This window comes from Thermobia domestica, chromosome 7 (genome assembly GCF_964235325.1).
Source record: "Thermobia domestica chromosome 7, izTheDome1.hap1.1, whole genome shotgun sequence".
Taxonomy (NCBI): Eukaryota; Metazoa; Arthropoda; class Insecta; order Zygentoma; family Lepismatidae; genus Thermobia; species Thermobia domestica.
In genome coordinates, this window is record NC_137460.1 from 12338944 (window position 1) to 12364231 (window position 25288).

Below are 25288 nucleotides of genomic sequence, written 5' to 3' on the forward strand. Positions count from 1 at the left end.
ACCGGCTTCCCATAGTCCTCCAAAATGCGGCGAATTTGGTGGGATGAAGTGCTACTGAATTCCTTCGGTCGATGTAAAATCATGAACTTGAGAATTAAAAGGATCTGATGAAAACAGCTGATACAATTCTTTCAATTCGTTGTTGGCTCCAACGAAATTTGTGCCATTGTCGCTGTATATATTGAGACATCTTCCTCGTCTGGCTATGAATCTGCGTAAAGCTGCTATGAATGACTGGGCACTAAGATCTGTTACCAATTCCAGATGTATTGCCTTGGTGGATAAACAAACAAACAACGCAACGTATGCCTTGCGTACAGATCTATTTCTAACTGCTCCTGATTTTATGTAAAACGCTCCAGCGTAGTCCACGCCTACGTTTAGGAATGGTCTGGCTTGCTGCACACGAGCTGCTGGCAACTGTCCCATAAGTTGTTTTGAACCATTGGCCTTTAACTTGAAACATGTGAAGCAATGATGGATCACTTGTTTTACTACCTGTTTGCACCTGATGATCCAATATTTCTGGCGTAGTGATGATATTAATAATTGGGGTCCAGCATGAAGTAATCTTAAGTGTTCTGCTTCAACTATAAGTTTTGTCAAGTGTTGATTTGAAGGCAGAACTATTTGATGTTTGGCGTCAAATGGAAGTTGACTATTCTCCAATCTTCCTCCAACTCGGATCATGCCTTCACTATCTAAAAATGGATGTAAATTGTTCAATTTACTTCTTGACGGAACAACGTTTCCATCACGAAGATGCTGTAATTCGCTGTGAAATCCAATTTCTTGTGTCCATTTGATGCAAACATGGAGCGCTGTGTGGAGTTCTTGTACTGAAAGACCTTCTGTTAGTTTGTTTTGCTTGTGTCTGATGTTATGAACAAAACGTCTACAATATGCTATTGTTCTAACTAACCTTGACAATTTTGAGAATCTTGTTATGGTTCCATTGCACCAATTGTCTAAAGTGACTGTCAATGTTATGGTTCCCTTACTCTCTGGAACTTGATCTGGTAGCAATGAATCCTTACTTGTGACTGACCAATTAGATTCTAAACTAGAAAGCCATTGTGGACCGTGCCACCATAATGAATTGTCCTTTATGGAAACTGCATCTATTCCTCTTGAAATCAAATCTCCAGGGTTGTCTGAAGAAGTTACATGTTTCCAACAGCTAACGTCAGTTAAGTCTTGAATTTGAGCTACTCTGTTGGCCACGAAAGGTTTCCATTTGTTGCACGGAGAAGCTAGCCATGCCAACACGATTTGGGAGTCGGTCCATAAATGGACGCTACTTATGTTCAATTTTAAAATTGGTAAAATCTTGTGAACTAACTTTGCCCCGGCCCGGAGGACCAAATGTACAATTTTGAATGTATATATTTGTAACTTCACTAAAGTACAATAACAATGTTAAAAACAATATTCATACTAGTGGACTGTAAGGCTTGATTCGTACACCACATGAATGCAACCAAATATAAATTCACTGTATTTAATGATTACACCTTCAGTTTGCACACAAAAATAATACACGAGAATAAACATATTCACAAGGTCTTTAGTTGTAAATGTTCGTAATACGATGGCTTACTGTTTGTGCTATATTATATGATGTTCTACCATGATATATGGGTCCACCAAACTGTATGTTCTTGCTGCCTCCACACACCCTTCACCAAACAATAGAAAAGCGTTAAGCAACTTGAACACTGTTGCCAGCTAAAGGCACACACACACTGTGAAACACACAAATAATCCCAAACACTTGACAACCTATAATTTACTGTGTATATTACAAAGTTAAAATACTTTAATGTATTTATTGCCAGTTTGTCTAAATATAATCGATTTATTGCTGCCGCATTGAACAATGAAGGGGATTTAAATTATCAGTTCACAGCCAATTCTTAGAAGAAGATACACTTGGAAACTTAGAATTCACTTTTCTGTTTTCTGTTCTGCTATTAGTGATAAGAGAATGCATACACACCTGCTAAGAAGAGATTACAAGATTCAATACCAAGTTGCAATTCATAAAACAAGCCTTTTTTCTTTTTTCTTTCTTTTTTTCCTTCAATATTAAATAATTAAATATCTGCATCTTTCCACCTTTAACGATAAAACACTTGCTTATAATAAGGGCAAGACTAGTTCTCATATCAAAACTGTGATAAATAACTAATTGTAGCAGGTGTTCACTTGTTCGGTGTACAAGTTATATGACAGAAAAAAAAATCATAAAGAAAATTCAGAATTTTCATAAAGAAAATGCATTCTGTTGTGCCTCATCAATTTTGTGCGCCAGTTCTAAAGGACATGCTTGCATATGCATGGCAGAAATGTGGGTACGTAACAAGAGCAATAGTTGGTTCATTTACAAATGTTCTGGAGACTAGTAGAAAATAGTGTCTGTGGTCATGAAGATTGTGACGAAAGTGCATTTGTTAAGTGTTTACACTGCTCCATAATGCTGTATGCTAATCACTACGTTTTGGATCTCCATCATCACAACTGAAGAGCAAAAGGTTAGTAGGTTAATATTTGCTTATGAGCAATAGTTTATATTATTTTTCTAATATTTTTCTATTATTTTTCTATTAATTTTCTAATAACTTCAAGACATATTCTTGTAAAATCATATGTGCCGTTGCACCTAACTTATATTACAGCATTTAAATGCTATGCATAATCGCAACACACACAGACTCATATATATAGCGCACTTTGAAATAGGTATAATTTGTTACAGTGCTGCTATTCCATTTTTGCACTACAGGCATTTCAATTTAATTAACGATTTCTCTTACTAGTCTCAAGATCTGATTGGTATAGTGGCTATTGTAGATTAAGTGACTACTACTGCATTAGTTAAAATCCTGTAAGTGCTTGCACGACTGCATTTCATAACACAAATTTTACTTGCTCAGTTTTTATATGTTCCTGTGAACTAGAGAGCTCTTAACTCTGAAGTGAAAACAGATATGTAAACATTGGTTACGGAAATGGATTCAGGAGTGAATTCCAGTGCTATTTGATGCCCCACATGACCCCCTTGCCATTTATCATATTTGACTGCGATTCAATATGACGCCTTTCAAGATGGCGATCATGCACTTGAAGTACTCCCACATATAGATGCTCTACCTTGGTTTACAATACTGAAGTCAGGTCTATCAAAAGCTTTTTCATTTTTGTGCCAAAAGGGTATTCTTAGACATTACCTAGTGGATTTCAAGATTGCGTCGGTGTAGCAACTCAACGAAGCGTTTGCGCATCGAGTGACTATTATTACGTTACTTAGCAACTCGAACTGAATCTTGTCACAAATTTTCATCAAAATTCAACTCTTACGGTTTATGGACCTTTCTCGTTAGTCTTCTAGAAACATCTCAGTAATAGGAAACAATGAGTTTCAGTTTCAGGTTACTTTTCTGACTTTATTCCCGTAACTTCTGGAGTTCCTCAAGGCAGTGTTCTGGGTCCACTTCTATTTTTATTATACATGGATGATCTGCCTTCTTTGTTCACAAAGCTCTACCAATATTGTTCTATTTGCTGATGATTGCAAACTCTACAGACAAGTTAAATCAGAGTACGATGCTCTTGCTCTTCAATATGATGCTTCAATTCTTCTCAACTGGTGTAACTCTTGGAAACCTAGTTTAAACATCGAAAAATGTGCTTCTCTTACGATTTCTCTAAAAAAAGGAACCTATAACCCACATCTACAAAATTGGTCATCAGAAAATAAATCCTGCCATATCTTTCAAAGATCTTAGTGTTATCATTGACAGTAAGCTTACATATGCGGATCATATAAGCATAATATCTTGTACTGCAATGAGAAAACTAGACACCTTTATCACTTCACTGACATAAAAAATTCTAATTCCTTAAGCTTGCTCTACAAGTCATATGTTGCTCCCACTATTGAGTACTGTTCTCCTATCTGGTTTATGGGCTGCCCTACTCATCTGAAAAAAATAAATTCTGTAATTAATTTCTTTTTAGCCATTGTATCCTACCGAGTACCTCACCTCCGAACACTTCCAAAAAATGACGTTTTAACATTTCTCAATATCAAACCTCCCCTAGTGAGAAACAAAATTTCTGACCTAATATTTTTGCATAAAATTGTTAATGGCCATATATCATGTGAACAGTTATTAAGTCAGATCACTTTTCGCGTACCCGCTAGAACAACAGGGTCTAGTGATCTCTTTTACACTCGAGCTGCAAGAATTAATATAGTCCAAAGGTCCCTTCTAAACCAAACTCTTAGCACGTATAATCAGTTACCAGAAACTGTAGACGTTTTTTCAAATGAGCATACCTTCAGATCAGTGTTGGGAAGTAACGTAACGCAAGTAACGTTTCCTAGTAACGCGTTACATTTTTTCCAAAGTAACTGTAACGGTAACGCGTTACAAATTTTTAAGTAACGTACCTAGTTTGCGTTACTTTTTTCGCGTTACATTTCGGATGAGTAACTACAATATATGTATATTTTTTTTTCGGAAACAAATGTTTCTTTCCTGTAAGTGAATTTCTCAGAATGAAACAATCGAGCATGAACTACGTATGTCAGTGACCAACAGTCACAGACACACAGAGAAACAGATAAGTTCGTAGTGCTACTTGCTGTTTTTTGAAGATGAGGACAATCTTGGGGAAATCACGTGTACTGATTGCAAGCACCCGGAAGATTTTGTCGTAGATTTTGACAGCTCCAAATCAATACATTCAGTGAGTGAACTAGGAGTGCGATGATACCGATAGTCTATTTCACCTTGATTGGTGTTGTTTTTATAAAGATGGAGAACGAAAATATTTTACCGTTCGAACATTTTACTCAGCTCTTAAGAATACTTTTTTCTTAAGAGCTGAGGATGAGGTGGACAGAATTTAAAAGTAAAGTGTCTGAAGTGCCCCGGCGGAAAATATTTATCAACAACTAGGGTGCCATAATTAACGATTTACAGTAAGGGGTTAATATGAATAAACTGTGTTCTGATGAGCAGGCCTACTTTATTACTAGAAAATAGTTTGCTGATGGTATGTAATATTGGAGTTCTTTCGGATCAGTTTGCTTATCCTAGAGTCCCGTTGATTATAGAGTAGTGTAATGTTTCTCTATATTCTGTATTTTTAATTTTATATAACAACATTGTTATTATTATATAATTAGTTTAGCAGAATAATAATAAGCAACCATTTTTTTCTAACGCTAAGGGATGAGCACGAGTCAAGCTAAAACTCGACTTGACAAGAATTCAAGTCGGGTTTCGAGTCAAGTCAAGGGTAATATCCTCGAGTCGAGTTCCGAGCCGATTCAGTTTTTCGCGTCGAGTTTCGAGTCCAGTCGAGTTTGATAAATGGCTCGTTCGTTTTAAGTCGTCTTGAAATCATGGCTTGATTACACTGGAAAACGAAAGCCATGAGAAATGTAAGCTAAACAGTAATATGGAATACTTTTAGTGTTGCTCACGAGAGGGGACATTGCTTGCATCTCGTCTCGTCTCGATAGCGAGACCACAAGAGATTTTTTTATAACAAGCTCAGCTCGGCTCGGCTCAACTGAGAAGATGGCTCGAGCCGGCTTGCTTGGGGTGAACCATCGGCTCGAGCCGGCTTGGTAGGGATGGCCAATTTGCTCGGTTCGGCTCAACTGAGCCGAGGGCTCTAGCCGAATCGGTTTTGTGAGCTGTTGGCTCGGCTCACTTCTCGGTTCGGGTCGATAGTGAATGAGCTGTGAACCGATCTGCTCGAGTCATTCACAATTCTAAACCCAGGCCGAGCAGTTTTGAAGATATTTGGCCAGTGCCCTATAATTTTTAACAGTGTTTGCTCGAGCCCGAATACTCAAAACTCTCAACCCAAATTCAGAAGCTCGTGAACAATGTCCTTGACTCCTAGACTTCACGACTACCGAGGTTGGCAATCAACTAGTTTTTTAGTATTCAAATACAAACCGCCTATCTTTCTTTTTATATTCAATGTTGTTATAATTAATAATAATAATAATAATAATAATAATAATAATAATAATAATAATAATAATAATAATAATAATAGCGATAGTAATAGTAGTACGGAAAATTGAAGCCATACTTTTTTCACATTTTTAAAGTTTCGGACATAAAAGTAACGCGTTAGTAACGCGTTACATTCGAAGTAAAGTAACAGTTACTTTTTGGGGGCAAGTAACGCGTTACTAACGCGTTACATTTTAAGAGAAAGTAAAGTAACTTGTAACGCGTTACATTTTTACAAGTAACTTACCCAACACTGCTTCAGATCATCTGTAAATAAACTAGCTTTGTAATGTTGCCATTGTATTGTACCATCTTGATTTAAAATTGTTATTCTATTGTTATGTTACAAATTGTTAAAATGTTTCAGTGTAAAATGGCCTAGTGCTGTATCTGAAACCTATTGTAAATAAATAAATAAATAATCGATTTTCTTATGGAATATTATGTTAGTAATAGATTTCTTTATAAAATATTATATTAATAATCCATTTTCTTATGGAATATTATATTAGTAATATATTTCCCTTTAAAATATATTAATAATCGATTTTCTTATGGAATATTATATTAGTAATAGATTCCCTTATAGAATATTATATTAATAATCTACTTTATTATGATATGATATGTTAGTAATAGATTTCCGTATAGAATATTACATTAATAATCTATTTTATTATGAAATGTTATATTAATCATGAATTTTCTAATGGAATATCATATAATAATCGATTCCACACATCCGTCTGTCGTTTGCAAAGAAATTTCGTGCCAAACCATAGGGTTAGATAGTTAAAATAATTCTTAAAGCCACTTGTCTCGTACGCCGTTTCATTCGTACTTTGAAATGCATTCACTTTGTAACACATGAAAATAGAACAGAATACGGAACAATATTGTCTCATTGAAATTCCACGTATGACGATAGCATGAAATGCAAACAATACTAACACTGTCGTTTGGGAAACAAATAAAAGAAAGAAGGAAGCACTCAAGCGAAACTTTTCTTGTAGAAATTCTGATGATCATAAGAAGAAAAAAATATCAATTTAAACAAACAGAAAAAAAAATCATGTTTTCGGCTCGAGCTCTTCTTTTGTTAGGATTTGTTTTGGTACGGTACTTTTATTTCTTGTACTTACGTACAAAGGTCATCTCAACGTTTTAAAATTGCGAGAGTATTATTTAGATAATTCATATGAAAAGAATAGACGACAAAGTGTATGGTGTTTGTAGAATGACAGAAATAAAATAAAGGAAAAAAAAAGTGTTTCCATTTGAGGACAATTCAAACCAGTGAATGTGCGTGCTCGAAGGCAATTTGACAATATTACGAGCAGATGTGACCGACCAACTCTTCAATTCCTTACTCTTTTTCTTCTTTTCTTTCGTTCGCAGAGTTCCAAAGTATATTTTCGAGAGGTCAAGCAAGCGTTTGGTGATGATGAGGCCTCTACAGTGGGAGGAGAAGGGGGGGGGGGGCGGCAACGTGACACTGGAACAGTAATACAATCAGACAAAATTGACCTTTGGAGAGTCATCGGCAGACGATCACAAGAAGCTACGTGGCAAAGGCAGAATTTGCAGCTCGTTCTTTATTCGTCAGGAGAGGCCTACCTGACCTAGTTTGTTTTCTCTTTTTTTCTTTTTTTTTTTAAAAAAAAGAGAGGGGAATACGTGAGTTCTTTCATATGTAGGTATAAGTACATTTTCAACAAGTTTGATCTTCTGAAAGAAAGAACGCAGAAAATTGGAATTAGGAATAAACGGAAACACAAATTGTATGAACAATACTCTCTTACAGTACGAGATAGTAATATACAAACCAGCATTTTTTTACAACAGCGAAATTTCTCAGATTAGGAATTACTTCATTACTTTTTCTAGTCATGAAATTCACTTTCGTTTATTCACTGGTGCTATTCAGCCGGGTCGCATCAGTTCGCTAGAACTGGTTGTTAAAATATTTCGAATTCGCAGAACCATTTGTTATACTTATATAGACTTAGCAGCAGGGCCGTGCCGTGGGGGGGAAGGGGGCGAGCGGGGCGACGGTCTCGGGCGCCGAAGTAAGGGGGCGAAAAATTCGGGAGAAAAAAGGAAAAAGATAGGAAAAATTGCTTGGAATATAGTATGGGAGCGCCGTCGTATACTCTCGCCCAGGGCGCTGATTCTCCACGGCACGGCTGTGCATAGCAGTAAGTTTTACCCAGTTATAACCAGGAACAGTAAATTTTAGTTTAGCTATCTTTGTTTTTAGAAATTCTTACATCTACAGGGTTAAACATATGGGTCCTTATGCAGAGTCTTTCTGACGCGTGATTAGTACCATACTAAAGAGTTCGACTAAGATTTGTTTCCTGTAGTAGTCAGACATTTAGTATGATGCTAATCATACGTCAAATCGTCTCTGCATACGGCGGATGAGGTCTTATGCAGAGTCGTTCTGACGCGTGATTAGTGCCATACTAAAGAGTTTGACTAACATGTTTCCTGCAGTAGCCAGGCCTTTAGTATGACGCTAATCATATGTAAAAAGGACTCTGCATAAGGCGGATGAGGTCTTATGAAGAGTCGTTCTGACGCATGATTAGTGCCATACTAAAGAGTTCGACTAACATATGTTTCCTGCAGTAGTTAGGACTTTAGTATGACGCCAATTAAACGCCAAAACGACTCTGCATGAGGCTCATGATCTCTCAGAACAAGGTATAAACGTTTATTTCTTAATCTCAAATGCTCAGATACAGGCCGGTAGCCAGCCCAAAACTGTAGGGGGGGCAGATCCAACCATAGTATAGTTCATCACCATATTATAGTTTATTTGCAAGCCTACCGTAAAAAAATTAGGTGCCAGCAAAAATTTAGGGGTGGGGCGGCCTACCCTAGCCCCCCTCCCCCCCGTGGATACGGACCTGCTCAGATATCAAGAATGAGAAATGGGATCACATGAGTGTAATGGTTAGTTATATTTGAAACGCATATATTCCATTATCAACAATTTTCGATCCATTTCAGGATTAAGAACTTACCAATACTTTTTGACAATCATCTAAGATAATTCATTTCTAAGATATTCGCAGTAATATTTTCCATTGTACAAACTTTTGCTTTCAGTAGACTTAAATCTGATTTAAATGACTCTATTACGTCAGCACAACAATACGTTAATTGTAAAAAATTATAACGTGTAACATTTCGCCAATTGTTATTAATGCCATAATAATAGTTGTCCATATTGTTTCCCCAAAATTATTAAGGAACCGTAAAGATTGAATATGTTAATTGTACAGGTTTATTTTTGTAAATTTTAGTATTATTTAGCACTAGCATCAATTACCCGTTTCGTTGGGTTAAATTAAGAAAAAAAAATAGTAATACGTTTCATTAGCCAATCACTTTTACTATTACTAAAGCGCTCCTTGATATTGGTCATTTTCGATGATTTTTATATATCCCCTCTCCTCCCCATGTTGCGTGCCATGGCATCGGAAGAATCATTGTTCATCTCAGCGACCTCGAAAAGTATGAATTCGACACTGATATTTGCTAATTTTTATTTTATATATATATATATATATATATATATATATATATATATATATATATATCCAGGGTTTGTCTGGGAAGTAATAGGACTGATTTTATTCCGCCATGACTGTACTTCGGAGCGTGTGCGCACCGACTGGATCCGGTAGAGGGCGTTCCTAGCTAACGAACGAGCGGCTGGTCGTTGTCTCCGAGCACATGGAGAGTCAGGACAGGCTTTTTCGCGCGACGTGTTTCTGTGAGTGGTGCAAGCCGAAAATGCAGCGTTCGTTAGAGCAGAGGTAGGAGATTAAATTCTGTGTTAAACTCGGTAAATCTGCGACAGAGACGTTTGATATGATCAAGCAGGCTTACCCAGAGTATGCTTTAGCAAGAAGTGGTGTGTTTCGGTGGCACAAGGCCTTTTCGGAGGGCCGGGAAGAGGTTGCCGATGAAGACCGTGCTGGAAGACCTTCGACTTCGACAAACACCAACAATGTGACTCGTGTGCGCGAAGTTTTGAACTCAGACCGTCGACTAAGTATTCGTTTAATTGCCCAGGTGTTAAAGTTACCAAAAACTGTGGTTCATGAAATTGTGACAGAGCATTTGAACATGCGCAAGGTGTGCGCGAAGATTGTCCCAAAAGTGCTCACTGACGACCAGAAATTTCGGCGAGTGGAATTGTGCCAAGAAAATTTGAACATGTGTGAAAGTGACTCCCAATTTTTGAATAACGTAATCACAGGTGACGAATCATGGATCTTTTAGTATGATCCCGAGACAAAGAGGCAATCTTCCGAGTGGCACACGCCGGCGTCTCCTCGCCCAAAAAAGGGAAGAATGAGCAAATCCAAAGTGAAAACGATGCTCATTGTCTTTTTTGACATCAAAGGCATCGTCCACCATGAATTTGTTCCTCCTGGACAAACCGTCAACGCCAAGTTTTACGTGGAAGTGCTCAAGAGACTCAAACGAAGGGTCAATCGGGTCCGACCAGACATCGGAGCCGACTGGAAGCTGCACCATGACAACGCCCCGGCTCACACCGCCTTTCTTGTGAACAGCTACCTGAGCAAGGCCGGCATCCCAACGCTTCCGCAGCCGCCCTACAGCCCAGATGTGCCCCCCGGACTTCTTTTTGTTTCCTCGCCTGAAACGCCCGATGAAAGGCAAGCATTTTGAGACGACAGAGGGGATCCAAGCAGCTTGTACCGCGGCTCTCAAGGCTATTCCGGAGAACGACTTCCGTGACGCCTTCAATGTTTGGAAATCGCGCTGGCAGCGCTACATCGACGCAGAAGGAGCCTATTTTGAAAGTTTTTAAAGAATTGTAGCGATTGGCTCAATAATTTTTTTAAATCGACTCAGTCCTATTACTTTCCGGACAAACCGTGTATATATATAACAGCACACCGACCACATTTGGGAGGTGATTCCTGACACCAAGACAAGACAAAAAGTATAGACCAACCTGAATGCACAAATGCTTCCTTTCGGAGTTATAGGCTGCTGAAAACATGAAATAATAATAATAATAAACTTTAAAGACCCATAGCTCCCAAACTATGCAACCTACCGTAGTCGGGTCAAGACTGTGCTTAGGAACTAATATGTACCCTATTCAAAAATTCATGTTTCAGAATCCTGCGGGACTGTCACATGGAGGGAGTTTGGCTACGGGCGTACGAATTGAAGTACTCAGAAACTACCTCTGTAAAAATTGTTGCGGAAGTACCGCGGGATTCTGAAACTTGGATATTTCGATAGGACACATATTAGTTCCTAAGTGAAGTCTTGACCCGACTACGGTAGGTCCCATAGTTTTGGAGCTGTGGACCTTTAAAGTTCATTTTTTTCATGTTTTTCGTAGCCTATAACTCCGAAAGGAAGCATTTGTGCACCCAGGTTAGTCTATAGTTTTTGTCTTATCTTGGTATCAGGAATCACCTATCAAATGTTGTCGGTGTTGTATATATACCACAATTTTTGTGGGGTTCAATTTGGATTTAAATGGCATCAGAAGTATCACTGTTCATCTCAGCGATCTCACAAACTATAGATTCGACACTAATATCGATCATTTGTAAATGGCTTTCTCCTGCTTTGAGTTACATCGTCAAAGTGATATGACAAAAATCATCTCATGTTCGAACTTAATCTATGTTGAAAATTTGATCGGGATCGGTCAGGTGGTTCAAGAGTGAAGTCACATAGACAGTCACTTTCATGTTTATTTTTTACACACACACACACACACACACACACACACACACACACACACACACATATATATATATATATATATATATATATATATATATATATATATATATATATATATATATATCTTCGCCTCCCCCTCCCCTACGTTGCACCGTCAAAGTTAAATGATAAAAATTATCCCAAGCCCGAACGTCATCTATGTTGAAAATGTGATCGACTTCGTTTGGGTGGTTCAAGAGTTATTAAATTAAATTTATTTTTAAATATTTGTTCCCTCTCTTCCCCCTCCCCTAAGGTCTACCGTCAAAGTGATAGATAAAAGCTACTACCCCAGGTCCGAACTTCATCCATATTGAAAATTTGATTAAGATCGGTCCTGTGGTTAAAGGTGATGAAGTCACAAAGACAGTCACTTTTATTTTTATTCTTTTGACATATATCCCCCTCCCCCTCCTCTAAGTTCCACCGTAAAAGTGAAATAACCACAAACATCCCAGGCCCGAACCTTATCTATGTTGAAAATTTGATCGGGATCGGTCAGGTGGTTCAAGAGTGAAGTTACATAGACAGTCACTTTCAATTTTTATCTTTTACATATATATATATATATATATATATATATATATATATATATATATATATATATATCTTCGCCTCCCCCTCCCCTACGTTGCACCGTCAAAGTTAAATGATAAAAATTATCCCAAGCCCGAACGTCATCTATGTTGTAAATGTGATCGACATCGTTTGGGTGGTTCAAGAGTTATTAAATTAAATTTATTTTTTCCCCCTCCCCTAAGGTCTACCGTCAAAGTGATAGATAATAGCTACTACCCCAGGTCCGAACTTCATCCATATTGAAAATTTTATCGAGATCGGTCGGGCGGTTCAAGAGATTAAGAGTCACAAACATAGTCACTTTCAATTTTATAATATAGATTAGTGTTATAGTTATTTATTCTCTATTATTTATTCATTCTATAGAATTATTTATTTAGTATTTATATTTAAGATTTATTTGTGAAGATTATTTTCTGAATTAGATATGTATGTACGGCATAAGTATATGGTGTCAACAAGAGGAGGAAAGGGAATTAGCGACCTTTGTTTGTGTTTTATATTCTGGTTTTATGACTGAAGGAGCCTATGGTAGCCAATCAGCATTCAGGGATTGTTTCGCTGTTTCTAATATATAAAATTTGTCACTCTCTGTCATTGGCACCCGAAGAAAATTTTCTAGTGGGACCATCTCCATGGTTGCTATATTACGTATGATATTTCTGGTATTTAATATTTGATATGTTACGTATACACTTTCGTGAGCCAGGCCCTTGCCCGCCTCCATTCAAGCGTCCATGCTATAGTGCTGCCAAAATGTCTTGAGTCGTGGCAAATATACGAACTAATGCTCACACCCTCGACACACCCACGGTTGAGCCAATAAGGATTTAGCTGTTGCTAAGCGAGAGAGCCTTAGCCAAAGGAAGTGAAATTCCTTCAGCTGATAGCAGCGCTCGGAACGGAAGACTAGGTGTCAAGTCAATGTGGTACATCAATACCTGTGTATTCGTAGTATCTGATGAAGCCAAGTAGATAGTTCGCGAAACTGTTACAGGTTAATAATTTTTTTACAGTAAACTTATTGTTTTACTCAGTGAATAGCTTAATTCAGTTTCTCGATTTGGTGTATCATTAATTTCGCGGTACACACTTTTGCCTCATATTTATTCAAAATCTCCATCTCTCGAGAAAATATTCTGGAATCACTACTGACTGAAAATGCAATGGTTGGATTTTGTTCCAGAGAATTATTGTTGGTTGATTTGGAATTCATCTCCCGGTTCATCACTGAGACTTTATAAGACCTGGACCTATAGTTTAACGCGGGATTTGAACCACATGAACTCCTCCTGGGAATCAAACTCTGGTATTCCGGACCAAAGTTGTATGTGATATAGTTAGAAGGGAGTTCTCCAAGAAATAGTATTATTTAGAACGTACGCATAAGCTAAACATTCAAGTAGTAACATGGGTTTGAATCTAAAGGCACGTTTTATGTGGAGCACAGGTCGAACAATTATATACAGTGAAGCTTTTCTCAACCACTACCTATCACCCTGAACCCTACATCAGCATTTCTCGGCATAACTCTGCTCTTACGTGTCTTCATAATTGACTCAAATCCACGATAATTCCGAGCCTCAGACCAGTAAAAACTATAGAGAGTTATGTTTATGTATTTCTTCGTAAAATTTGAGATTTTATTTTTGGACATTTTGCTATTTTCTTCTTATAGCTATTTTATAATTATTTCTTTGAATTACATGTGTAATACTTACTAATTTTGGGGAAAAGGACAGTTTTAAATACTATTAGAAGGAAGAGAAACTGGGTGAAACATTGTCTAAGAAGGAACTGTATTATGAGGGACAGGCTAGAGAAAATGGTGGCAGGAAAGGGATGGAAAGGGCGAAGGAGACAACAATTAATGGATAACATCAAAACAGAAAGATCGTACGTGAAGAAGAAGTTAGCGAAAACCGTGGAATATGGAAGGTTTTCATTTGCGGCAAGTAACCTGCCAGCAATAGCAGAATATCTATGATGATGGTGAATTGAGAAGACATGTGACTTTGTCACTACATTAAAGAGCCGCCTCTGTTAATAATATATATATATATTTTTTTTATGACGAAGCATTTTATTTATTCTTATTGCATACGTTTGAGCATACATACATTAACTCTGTATGATTACAGCTCTCTTTGCTGATCTAATGTGCCAGTAGATTGTAATCTATTGGTCTGAAATATTAAGCTGACGATCGTGATGTGAAACTCATTGGAGGGTTCAAGACCCCCTGAAGACCATGCGTGTAGCTTTCATTGTTCGCGTTCTTGTCCTTGTCATGTTGGATTAAGTAGAAAATTGCATTAGAGGACATGGTTGCAAATGTCTTGGTTGGGGCAAATTTAAAAAAATAACGGCTAGTCTGTGTTTCTTTTGTGTATATTATCCAGTAAACAGAGTATAATTTCCCGTAGGAGAGCGTTGCAGCACGATGGTTTGAAATCCATCTTAAATTGTAAGTCACCGTCTTATATAGCCTCGGCGCTGAAAAAGAAACGGTTAACTTCAACAAACAACAAATATACAGAAATAGATACATTTTTGAAGGAAATCGAAAGTAGAATTTTGAGCATTACATATTCTAGCATTTTCCATCATTTAAAACTCCCATTCTATGTAAAATTATTCCCTTTTCGGCAACTCTAAAGTATACCTGCACCAAGACAAGTTTCCCACTTGATATATGCGTAATAAAAGTCAATAGAGACTTCTTTTATGTCATGATTCTTTTCATCAGTTCAAACGTGGCTCAGCTCAACATTTCGCACTTAAGAACTCCTTGAAGAAAGAAAGAAAGACAACCTTGAAGATTTAAAAGAGAAAGTAAAAAGACTGATTATTTAGTCTGCTGTGTGTGCTCTGGGTGATAACAGTGCCATCTTCAAACGCGACGTGCTCCCAACCGAGTCGCTAGTATCGTTTGCTCCTTCTTTCTCTTATCACCGTGATGGATTCGTAGAGAATTGCTCCCAACGATATGCTAAAAGGGAAATTAAAGATAAGGCGATAAGGTGGGTTATGGCTTACGCTGAGAGCGACCTCAGGGACAGAAAATGGCTGAGAGAGACAGAAAGGAAGAAAACAGTGAAGACAGGACTTTTTTTTTTAAAAAAAATGGAAGAAACGATATATATAAAAAACGTAATGTAACAAATCAAATAGTTATGTGTTCATAGATAAGAGTTGTATGCTAACGCGAGGGAAGAACACAACCTTCTCCAAGATCTCTAAATGAAAAGTGTAGCTGTTCTCCCTCCCTTTTTTTAGCTTTCTTTTTACGGTTAGTACTGCAAAAGGAAAAAAAAAAAAAAAAAACGAAAGTGTGCAAATGCATATCTAGAACAAATCATGAACGTCATTTGGAAAGAACTGCCTGTGTTATGTTAACACAAAATAAATGGCTTCGACAAAAGAGGACTTTTAAAAGATTTTGAAGGGCTGATTTTTCATTTTCTTGGTCTTTCTATGTTCTTTTCTTCTTGCTGATAAAACAATAACGACTTTGCAAGAATTAAGGGTTAAGCTGAACCTACAAAATCTAGCCCTTTTCTTTTTCTAAAGAATCAGAAGAAATGTTTAGCGCTTTTTTTCAATGCTCCTTTGCAAGAAGGAGAAACTGTAGTGAATACTTCTTTGTTATATCCCATTGGTTTCTACAGGAAATCATTTTCATTCTTTTATTGAGCTGCAATTTTAATAACACGATGGCTTATGATAGAGGACTTACCTCTGGTACTTGGGGTCCCTGGTTCGATCCTCCTTCCAGTTTGTGATGGATAACATCATATCAGTGGGTTTTCTCGGGTACTCCCATTTCCTCCTAGATTATCATTCCACCATTTCTTTCATCATCATTCACTTGCCTTAATCATAGTCTCTTTTAGCTTAAGAGCATAATCGTTGGACATTAAACTCATTTCATTTAAACAGAACTTCCACGTCACTACACACTCTTTTCCAATAATTCTCATCTTATCTGATCTGGAATTTCGCGTTAAACGTCCACAATCCATTTGATACTATAGGCAAAATTCTATTTTTTGAAACCAAACTGGCTTCTGTGGAACGAATGTTAATTAACAAATGGAAGTGAGCATATGTGTAATATAGACGTAGGTTCTATCGGTAGTACCTGTGAAATAAGATAACAAGATTCTGTTGAAATAACATACGAAAGTTTTCGAAACGTTTACGGCTTGACATTGGCATATCGTGCCGGTGGCAAGAAGTTGTTCATGGCATGTAGTGCCATCTATGGAAGAAATAATGTATTAGTTCCATTCGTCTAGCCGCGAGTTTGAAATTCGTAGGTAAATTTACCAAAAAGGAAAAAAAGAGATTTTTTTGCGATAAAACGAGAAAATCCAGGGAAATTCTCGAGCAGACAGATTGACATAAATGAATTCTTAAATGTTTGTTTGTTCTAGAGAAATACACCAATATAATAGGAATAGTCTGTCTGTATGTTTTCACCCATTATTGACAGAGTCATTTGTGAATGTGTGCTTTTATAGTTAAAAAAATGAAAGAAAAAGTTTTAAAAAATGAGGGAAAAACAAATCCAATAAATGCGGCTTTTATGGAAGAGAATAATATTTCTTGTGAAGAAAATTGGTGTAAATTGCAGTGATTCTTAGTATTTTCTTCAAGTGAACATCACCACTGAACAACGCAGAAGTTGTGTAATATTTGAAATAAGATTATCAAAGCAGGAGAGAGTGAGTTCTTTTCCCGCTTAGTAAATGACATTTAATTTAATTTTTGATTCTTTTACAAATCAACAACAACACATCGGAAGAAAATTACCGGTATGTATTTTAGTTTTTTAAAATTTCATTACAATTTGTGTGGAACAATAGTCGGGTATTTTTTTTTATCATCTTTGATATTTTTGACTATTGTGGTTGGCACTTCCTTTAGAAGCATCTAAATTAATCTTGTCGTGTAACTTCTGTCATAAAAATTGGACACTCAACATACTAGGGAAAATTTCATAAGAATAGGGAAAATTTTGTGCCAGTCGAGGGAAATTTTCTTAAAGAAAACCTATGAACACTAGCCGCGACAGTTAGTTGGAAGCAGTCATTTGTATCAGTTGCCGTCAGTGTTCGTAGTTTGAGGGAAATTTCCCTCATATAGGGAAATTTCTTAGGTAAATTTAGCAAAAAGGGAATTTTTTAGATAAAGCGTGAAAAATCCAGGGAAATTCTCTGGCTGACTGATTGACCAATATCAATGCTTAAATTTTTCTTTGTTCTTCACAAATAAACCAATACAATAGATATAGATTGTGTGTGCAATTTGCAACCATTGTCAGCTGGATGGGGGTCATGGTAGCTCACTGGTAGAGCGCTTACCTCTGGTGCATGGTTCTCTGGTTCGATTTTCTGCCAAGTAAGCTTGTGGTAAACAACATCGTGTAAGTGGATTTTCTCGCGTACTCCCGTTTCCTTCCGTTTGCTCATTCTTCCATTATCATTCACTTGCTTTAATCATTGTCTCCCTTAGCCTAAAGACATACCCGTGAGACATTAAAGTGAAAGATTTCATTTTATCTCGTTTTGTTGACTGGGTTTATTTGTGTGTATATTTAAAAAAAGTAAATGAGAAGCAAACGAGAAAAGTTAAAGCAAAAAGCAAATGAATAAAACAAATGTGGTATTAATTTCCTTTAATATAGTTAAATTAACCTTATCATGTACTTTTTGTCACAGGCATTGGACAAATTTGATAAGAAAAGCTAAAGGATTAAGGATAGCCAAGGGCACCCATCAGGGGGGCAAGGTGGGGCGCTCGCCTCTATAGGAAATTGTACTTCAGAATATCGAAAATCCAATAGAATTTTTACATTAGTTACAGCAAAATTTGAAACTATTTTTGAAACGTCGCTTATAGGCCTACTTGGTCCCCCTTGGAAACCACAACATGGGCGTCCTTTAGGATAGCTATAAACATTCACGCTGTTCAGAGGGAGTATATGCCCAATCATCTGTTTATCGTCAGCTTAACACCACCACTGAGCCACTCTACTCCCATTATTTCAAAGAAGAATAATTTAGGTTAACCCAGTGCCGGATTTACGTTTGATGAGGCCCTAAGCTATTGAAAGTAATGGGAATCTTTATATGTCTACCTTTCTTTTTTTTTCAGCGACAAAATGCCGCCACTTTTTGGTTTTGAATCAGGCCCGTAGCCGGCCCGAAAATGTAGGGAGGGCCCGTGAAAGTTAGGGGGGGCGATCAAAAAAAATATTATAGTTCATCACCATATTATAGTTCATTTTCAAGCCTACGTGAAAATTTTGGAGAGGGCCAGTAAAAATTTAGGGGGGCAGGCCCCCCCAGACCCCTTGGATACGGGCCTGGTCTACTATATACTTAGGCAGTAATTTATTGACCTAATAGATATCTAACTGCGTATGTTTACACATAAAATATGTATTTTGTTAACGTAAATATTAATCAATTTACAACATTTTATAATCCTACAACATTTACAGTATATTGCAAAATTCTTAGACTCATATTCTAGCCTCTGAAAGCTTGCTATAACATGAAATAATAAGAGATGTCAATATATTACACAAACTATTAATAATTATACAGGGCAGGTCAAAATGATGGACCGATTTCAAAAAGTTATTCTGTGAAATCTGATAAACACATGTTATTCTGAGACATGCGCTTCGAAACGTTAACTTTGAAAGATTAGTTTTCACTCAATCTTTATACTTTCTACCGCTAGGAGTCAGCAGCGACCAGTTTAAGGAAAATGGCGTTGAATGGAAGGCAGAGATCTTTCTGTGTGCTTTATTATCATGTAAACAAATTTGTGATTAGTGTACACACGACTTAATTCCATGTGATTTCTTCGTGTGGGTGAGGTTTTGGTAAAGGAGCATGATTACGTACCACGACTTCCAGCAACATTGATTGACCTGCATGCCAGCATCACAGCGGCTATTGCCAAGGGCGCCCATCAGGGGGGGGAAAGGTGGGGCGCTCGCCCCCTAAGAGAAAATCGTACTTGGGAATATCGAACATCCAATAGAATTTTTTTACATTAGTTATAGCAAAATTTGAAACTATATTTGAAATTTCGCTTATATTTGCCCCCCTTGGAAACCACAACATGGGCGCCCTTGGCTATTGCTGATATTGATCGCAATATGCTAGAAAAAGGTTTTGCAGGAGATGGACTATCGGCTTGATGTGAGCCGTGTTACGCCAGGTGTTCACATAGAGCATTTGTGAATATGTTCCAAGAAGACTTTGACAGTTAACCTTTCTCTCCACATGTTCCATAACACATGTTTGTTAGATTTCGCACAATAAAATTTCTGAAATCGGGTCCATCATTTTGACTTTCCCTGTATATAGCATTATTAATATGACATTATAACCTACACACAAAACAATTGTAGTTAATAAAACGTATTTATATAATATCAATATCGTCATAGTAGTCCACACTGTTCATTGGAAGAACATACTTTTATAGACCCGCAAATAAATGCGCAATCTATAAATAGTTGCAAAGCGAAAGCAAATTGGTGAGTCGTACTAACGGTTATCTCATGCAACATAACGGTATCTCATGTTCTCTAGCCCACTGCGTTTCCACTTTTCGATTAGTATTGACTATTTTGAAGATATTACAGAAAAACTGTAAAATTAGCTGTAGTTTAATTTCGTCCCAATTAAGCCTCTTGTAGATCTCTGCTTTCGTCGGCGCCAACTATGATCAGAGCACCAATCCATGTTTCTATTAGTGGTGGGCACAAAAACCGGGTTTTCGGTTTTTAGAAAAAACGAAACCGGTTTTTGAAATTTTCAAAATCCGGTTCGGTTTTCTCCGAAACCGGTTCGGTTTTTCACCTGATCCGGTTTTCTTCAAAACCGATTCCGGTTTTTTTTTCAAAATTTGTTCTATTTCTGACCAGAATGTTGTTTCGTTGTTCTCCGGAAACCGAATCCTTTTCCACAGAAATAGTCTTACGTGTTTTCGAAAAGTTTTCACCGAAACCAGTTTCGGTGAAAAACCGAACCGGTTTTGGAGAAAACCGAAATGTCGGTTTTTCGGGTATCGGTTTTTATAAAAACCGGTGTTGCCCATCCCTAGTTTCTATACATGGAGGTTGCAACACTTCTGATTTCAAGTAATTTCAAGTTATTTCTATTCTGTTTTTTTGGAAAAGTTTCAAATGTTTCCAGAGATCCAATGTTGATAAATGTAGTCTGACAAGTAAACCTTACGTTTGCGTGAATCGAGTTGCTGACTGAGACACATATGAGAAAGTAGTACTAAATGTGGTCAGTATTTCAGTGAAGTTGTAGGTGCGAAGCTCGATAGGTTTAGGAGATACAGCTACCAGAACATCACATGAAAGTACAGAATAGTCTGCATACAGTTGGAGGTAAAAGCTCTGTAAGACCTCTTGTAACGACAAAAGGTGAATAACAAATATATGGGTACATATTAGGACTAGGGGCAAGTCATATAGTAAGGGTATACCTGACGGCGGCCATTTTGAAATCCACCATTTTGAATTAAGGTTAAGTTTTTAAAATAGGAATAGGGTCATGTGATACATGATTTAAGGCGCAAATTTAATCAGAAGAACAATGGTGACGTTAATTTTGATTTACACGCAATTGGTAAAAAGTTACAGGGAAATTAAATATTGTTGCAGCATATGTATTAGTTCTTTACCCCACCTTGTAAATTTTGTGTTAATGATAATAATTAAATAAAAAGCAGGTGGGTAAATATTAGGTCTATGGTAAGAGTTGCCTTGATGGCGGCCATGTTTAAATCCGCCATTTTGAATCAGACAAAAGTTTTAAACAAAACGCATAACATTGACACCTTATTAATAGCAAATTTAATCCAACGGTATAACCATTTTTCCTTTATCATAACCAGCACAAAATTAAATGGGAATAGAGTAATGCAATAGATGACTCCGGGTTAGAAGTTAATCAGAAATTCAATGGTTGGCGTTATACCGTTGGATTTATGATAAAATTTGCTATTAATAAGGCGTCAATGTTATGCGTTTTGTTTAAAACTTTTGTCTGATTCAAAATGGCGGATTTGAACATGGCCGCCATCAAGGCAACTCTTACCATAGACCTAATATTTACCCACCTGCTTTTTATTTAATTATTATCATTAACACAAAATTTACAAGGTGGGGTAAAGGACTAATACATATGCTGCAACAATATTTAATTTCCCTGTAACTTTTTACCAATTGCGCGTAAATCAAAATTAACATCACCATTGTTCTTCTGATTAAATTTGCGCCTTAAATCATGTATCACATGACCCTATTCCTATTTTAAAAACTTAACCTTAATTCAAAATGGCGGATTTCAAGATGGCCGCCGTCAGGTATACCCTTACTATATGACTTCCCCTAGTCCTAATATGTACCCATATATTTGTTATTCACCTTTTGTCGTTACAAGAGGTCTTACAGAGCTTTTACCTCCAACTGTATGCAGACTATTCTGTACACAGTTGTTCTGGTAGCTGTATCTCCTAAACCTATCGAGCTTCGCACCTACAACTTCACTGAAATACTGACCACATTTAGTACTACTTTCTCATATGTGTCTCAGTCAGCAACTCGATTCACCCAAACGTAAGGTTTACTTGTGAGATATCACCTAGAGTTATTAAGCATTGCCTGAAGCTCAATTCCACTTTCAACTACCAATCGTGTGAGTTTTTTCAGGCCAATTTACTAGAATAACTCAGGCCAAAATGGAATGCAACTCTCGGAGATTACACAAGGTGTAGTATGACGTAAATTCGGTGAAAACCATCAAAATATCGTTGAAAAACGTCTCTGTTAGACTAATATGATTAAATGATCCATAAATATTATACGTAGCTTCTATTTACTGCGACATGAAAAGATTTAGGTAATTTACCTTGCTATGTAGTAACTAGTGAAGATAGGCTTAACACGACCCGCTCCGGAGAGTAATACTCCCTGAAGTACGTTTTTTCGCGCGTTACTCTAGCCATCTGTTTTATGCGCTACCCTAGCCAGTTTTTTAAGTTGGTCACAAAATTTATATTATGGAGCACAAGAGGAACAAAACGAGCCCTGCGGGGCTTCTAACCCGTCCCTACTACTAATACTACTTATCTACACAAAAGTAAGTAAATCACTTTCTTTTAGTATTATTTTCATATTATTTTAATTTAAAAAGTGTTATAAAAATGTAAAAAAACTCCTTCGATCGGGTTTGAACTCACGCCAAAAGAGACTTTTTCCTACAACCACCTAGCGATAGCCCACTCGGCCACGAAGACCAACAGCAGTAATCGTTTGATTTCTGCTATTTAAATGCAATGTGGCAAGAAATGGATAACGCCAACCAATCAGAACTGTCTTTTCCGTTCCTACTTCCGGGAGCATTACTCTTCTGAGCTAGTCCTGGCTTAACACATTCAGACTGCTGCATATTAACTTACACAAGACAAATTCAGTTGTGCAGATCTGAACACAACAATACATTGCGTGCGCTGTTAATATATAAATACGAACGACTCAGATGCCTAAAACGAATGATTCATGTTCCAGTTCCAGTTATCTCCCGTAATGGGGCGTTTACACTTAGTCGATTTGCGTTCGATTCAGTTGAATTGACGTCACTTTCAACTTAATCGACCGTGTAAACGAGACTTCAACTTAATCGCTTGTTGATCGAGGGCGACTAATCGACTAGCAACTGAATTGAAAGACGTTCTATTTTCTGTGGTTGAAATAATTGAACACATCAATCGATCTAATTCGGCCTAGTTACTTCGATTTAGTGGCAAATGCAGCGAGTCGATTTAGTCGTGCGACTAAATCGACCAAGTGTAAACGCCCCATTACGGAGATTTATAATGGAAGTCCCGGCCTGTGGACTGCTTCACTAAATTTGCTTTAAATAAATTGTTTGAAATAAGAATATGTACTTGTAACAAACAATAAAATTGTCAAAAGTAATGAAGTGTAAATATTAAAAATTGAATTAAAATTGAGAGCAATCTCCCCAATACTTAGCGTTTACAATAGGCTACCATCTCTTATCCTCGATTCATGCTCTCTCACTTTTTTCACTTTCCCCCTTATGGGGCGTTTACCCTTGGTCGATTTAGTCGCACGGCTAAATCGACTCATTGCATTTGCGACTAAATCGAAGCAACTAGGCCGAATCAGATCGATGGATGTGTTCAATTGTTTCAACCGAAATTGAATGCTGCTTGTCGACTCGCTCTCCTCTGGTCGATTCGAAATCGACTGGCAATTTTAAAGATGTCCAAGCAAGCAATAATTGGTACAATTTGCGGTGTTATAGCAGAAGAAAATAAAACATCTTTCAATTCAGTTGCCAGTCGATTAGTCACCTTCGATTAACAAGCGATTAAATTGAAGTCCCGTTTACACGGTCGATTAAGTTGAAAGTGACGTCAATTCAACTAAATCGAACGCAAATCGACTAAGTGTAAACGTCCCATTACGGGAGATTTATAGTCCCAGCCTTAGAGCCATGTGGACTGCTTCACTAGATTTGTTTTGAATAAAAATTATTCGAATTAAATATATAGCGGCGACCGTAGTTAGTATTTATCCATTTATTTTATTGAAGAAAAGAAAATAAAGTAAAATAACACATTTCCCATGGTTCAGAAAGTGTATTTAACTTAAGTAGGCACAGTAATACACAGTCTTGATGGCTAAGAAAGTTTGTTTGCTTCAACAAAGCAATTTGTTATAAAATAAAACTCGTTAAATCAATCCATTATTTAAAATGCGGCACTTAGTAATCGTAGGTGTTGGATTTGCATACCAGTAAAGCTGATTTGAGCTTTGACCAAAAAAAAAAAAAAAAAAAAAAAAGTTTTTACGAAAGTAGACAAATTAGTGAAAACAAAAAAAAAAAAAGTGTCGTTAACGAAAAAAGAAAAGTGGACTTTGTTCCCCTCCCTCTGTCAATTATGTATTAAATGAGAGAGATGTGTTCACAAAAATGAAACTGATTATACTTTAGATCTTCACCTTGTTCTTCGAGGGGGAAAAAATAACTTAGTAAAAAAATGAAATTGAGGTGAAAAAAGTGAAAATGATATGTCTTATTTCAAGCGAAATAATGCTTGAAAGAAGGAAGAAGAAAGAATGGCGTTAAAAGAAAAAAAGACAATCGAAATGAAGATAGAATATGTATGAATCTGTGAAAAAGAGTCCTTTTTTTTCCGCTGCTGTTTGACAAGCGTACTTTTTGCAAGAAATCTTTCCAACGCAACGATGAGTGCTCTTCTTCTAGTAGACTACGTGTAAGAAGAAGAAGAAGAAGAAGATTCTCGCTAGCATCTCTTAGAAGATACGTGATTTATTGTGTCTGTAGAAGTGTTGGAGAATAATGCTGAGTTTTCTGGTGAAAAAAGAAAGAAAGCAAAGAAAAAGTGAACATCGTTGCAGAGGGATTCACCAGAAGGGATTTGAATAGAAAAGAGAATCGTCTCGCTTGCTACTTTTCCCCATTGCAACCTTTTTCGTCTCTTTGGGAACACCTTTTCTTCTTGTGATAGCAGAAAGAAAGGGCACACAGCTCTTAATACCAAGATATCTATCGTCTGTCTTCATCATATACTTTCTTAAAACAAAATAAAAACCAGACCGTTACTTTCATGGTCACAGGCGTTTCGAACGTTAGAGATTTTTTTTGACAACTAGTTGTTGATTATGCGACAACGAGAGAATAATTTTACCTTACACCTTTAACTTCTACAGAATGATTTTCTGCATAGGAATAGAATCATTGATCGCTAGTGGTTGGATGAATTGTTTCCCGGAG

At 37.0% G+C, this 25288-nt stretch overlaps 1 protein-coding gene across 1 annotated transcript; it reads right to left on the reverse strand.

Annotated features, from left to right (window-relative positions):
- Positions 1 to 51: 51 nt before the first annotated feature.
- LOC145689031 (uncharacterized) lies at positions 52 to 22909 on the reverse strand. Its single transcript, XM_081763168.1, has 2 exons — positions 22852 to 22909; positions 52 to 1154 (listed from the first exon to the last, which is right to left on the reverse strand). Exons 1-2 carry the CDS (start codon positions 22907 to 22909, stop codon positions 52 to 54), a joined length of 1161 nt encoding a protein of 386 aa, XP_081619294.1.
- Positions 22910 to 25288: the final 2379 nt, after the last annotated feature.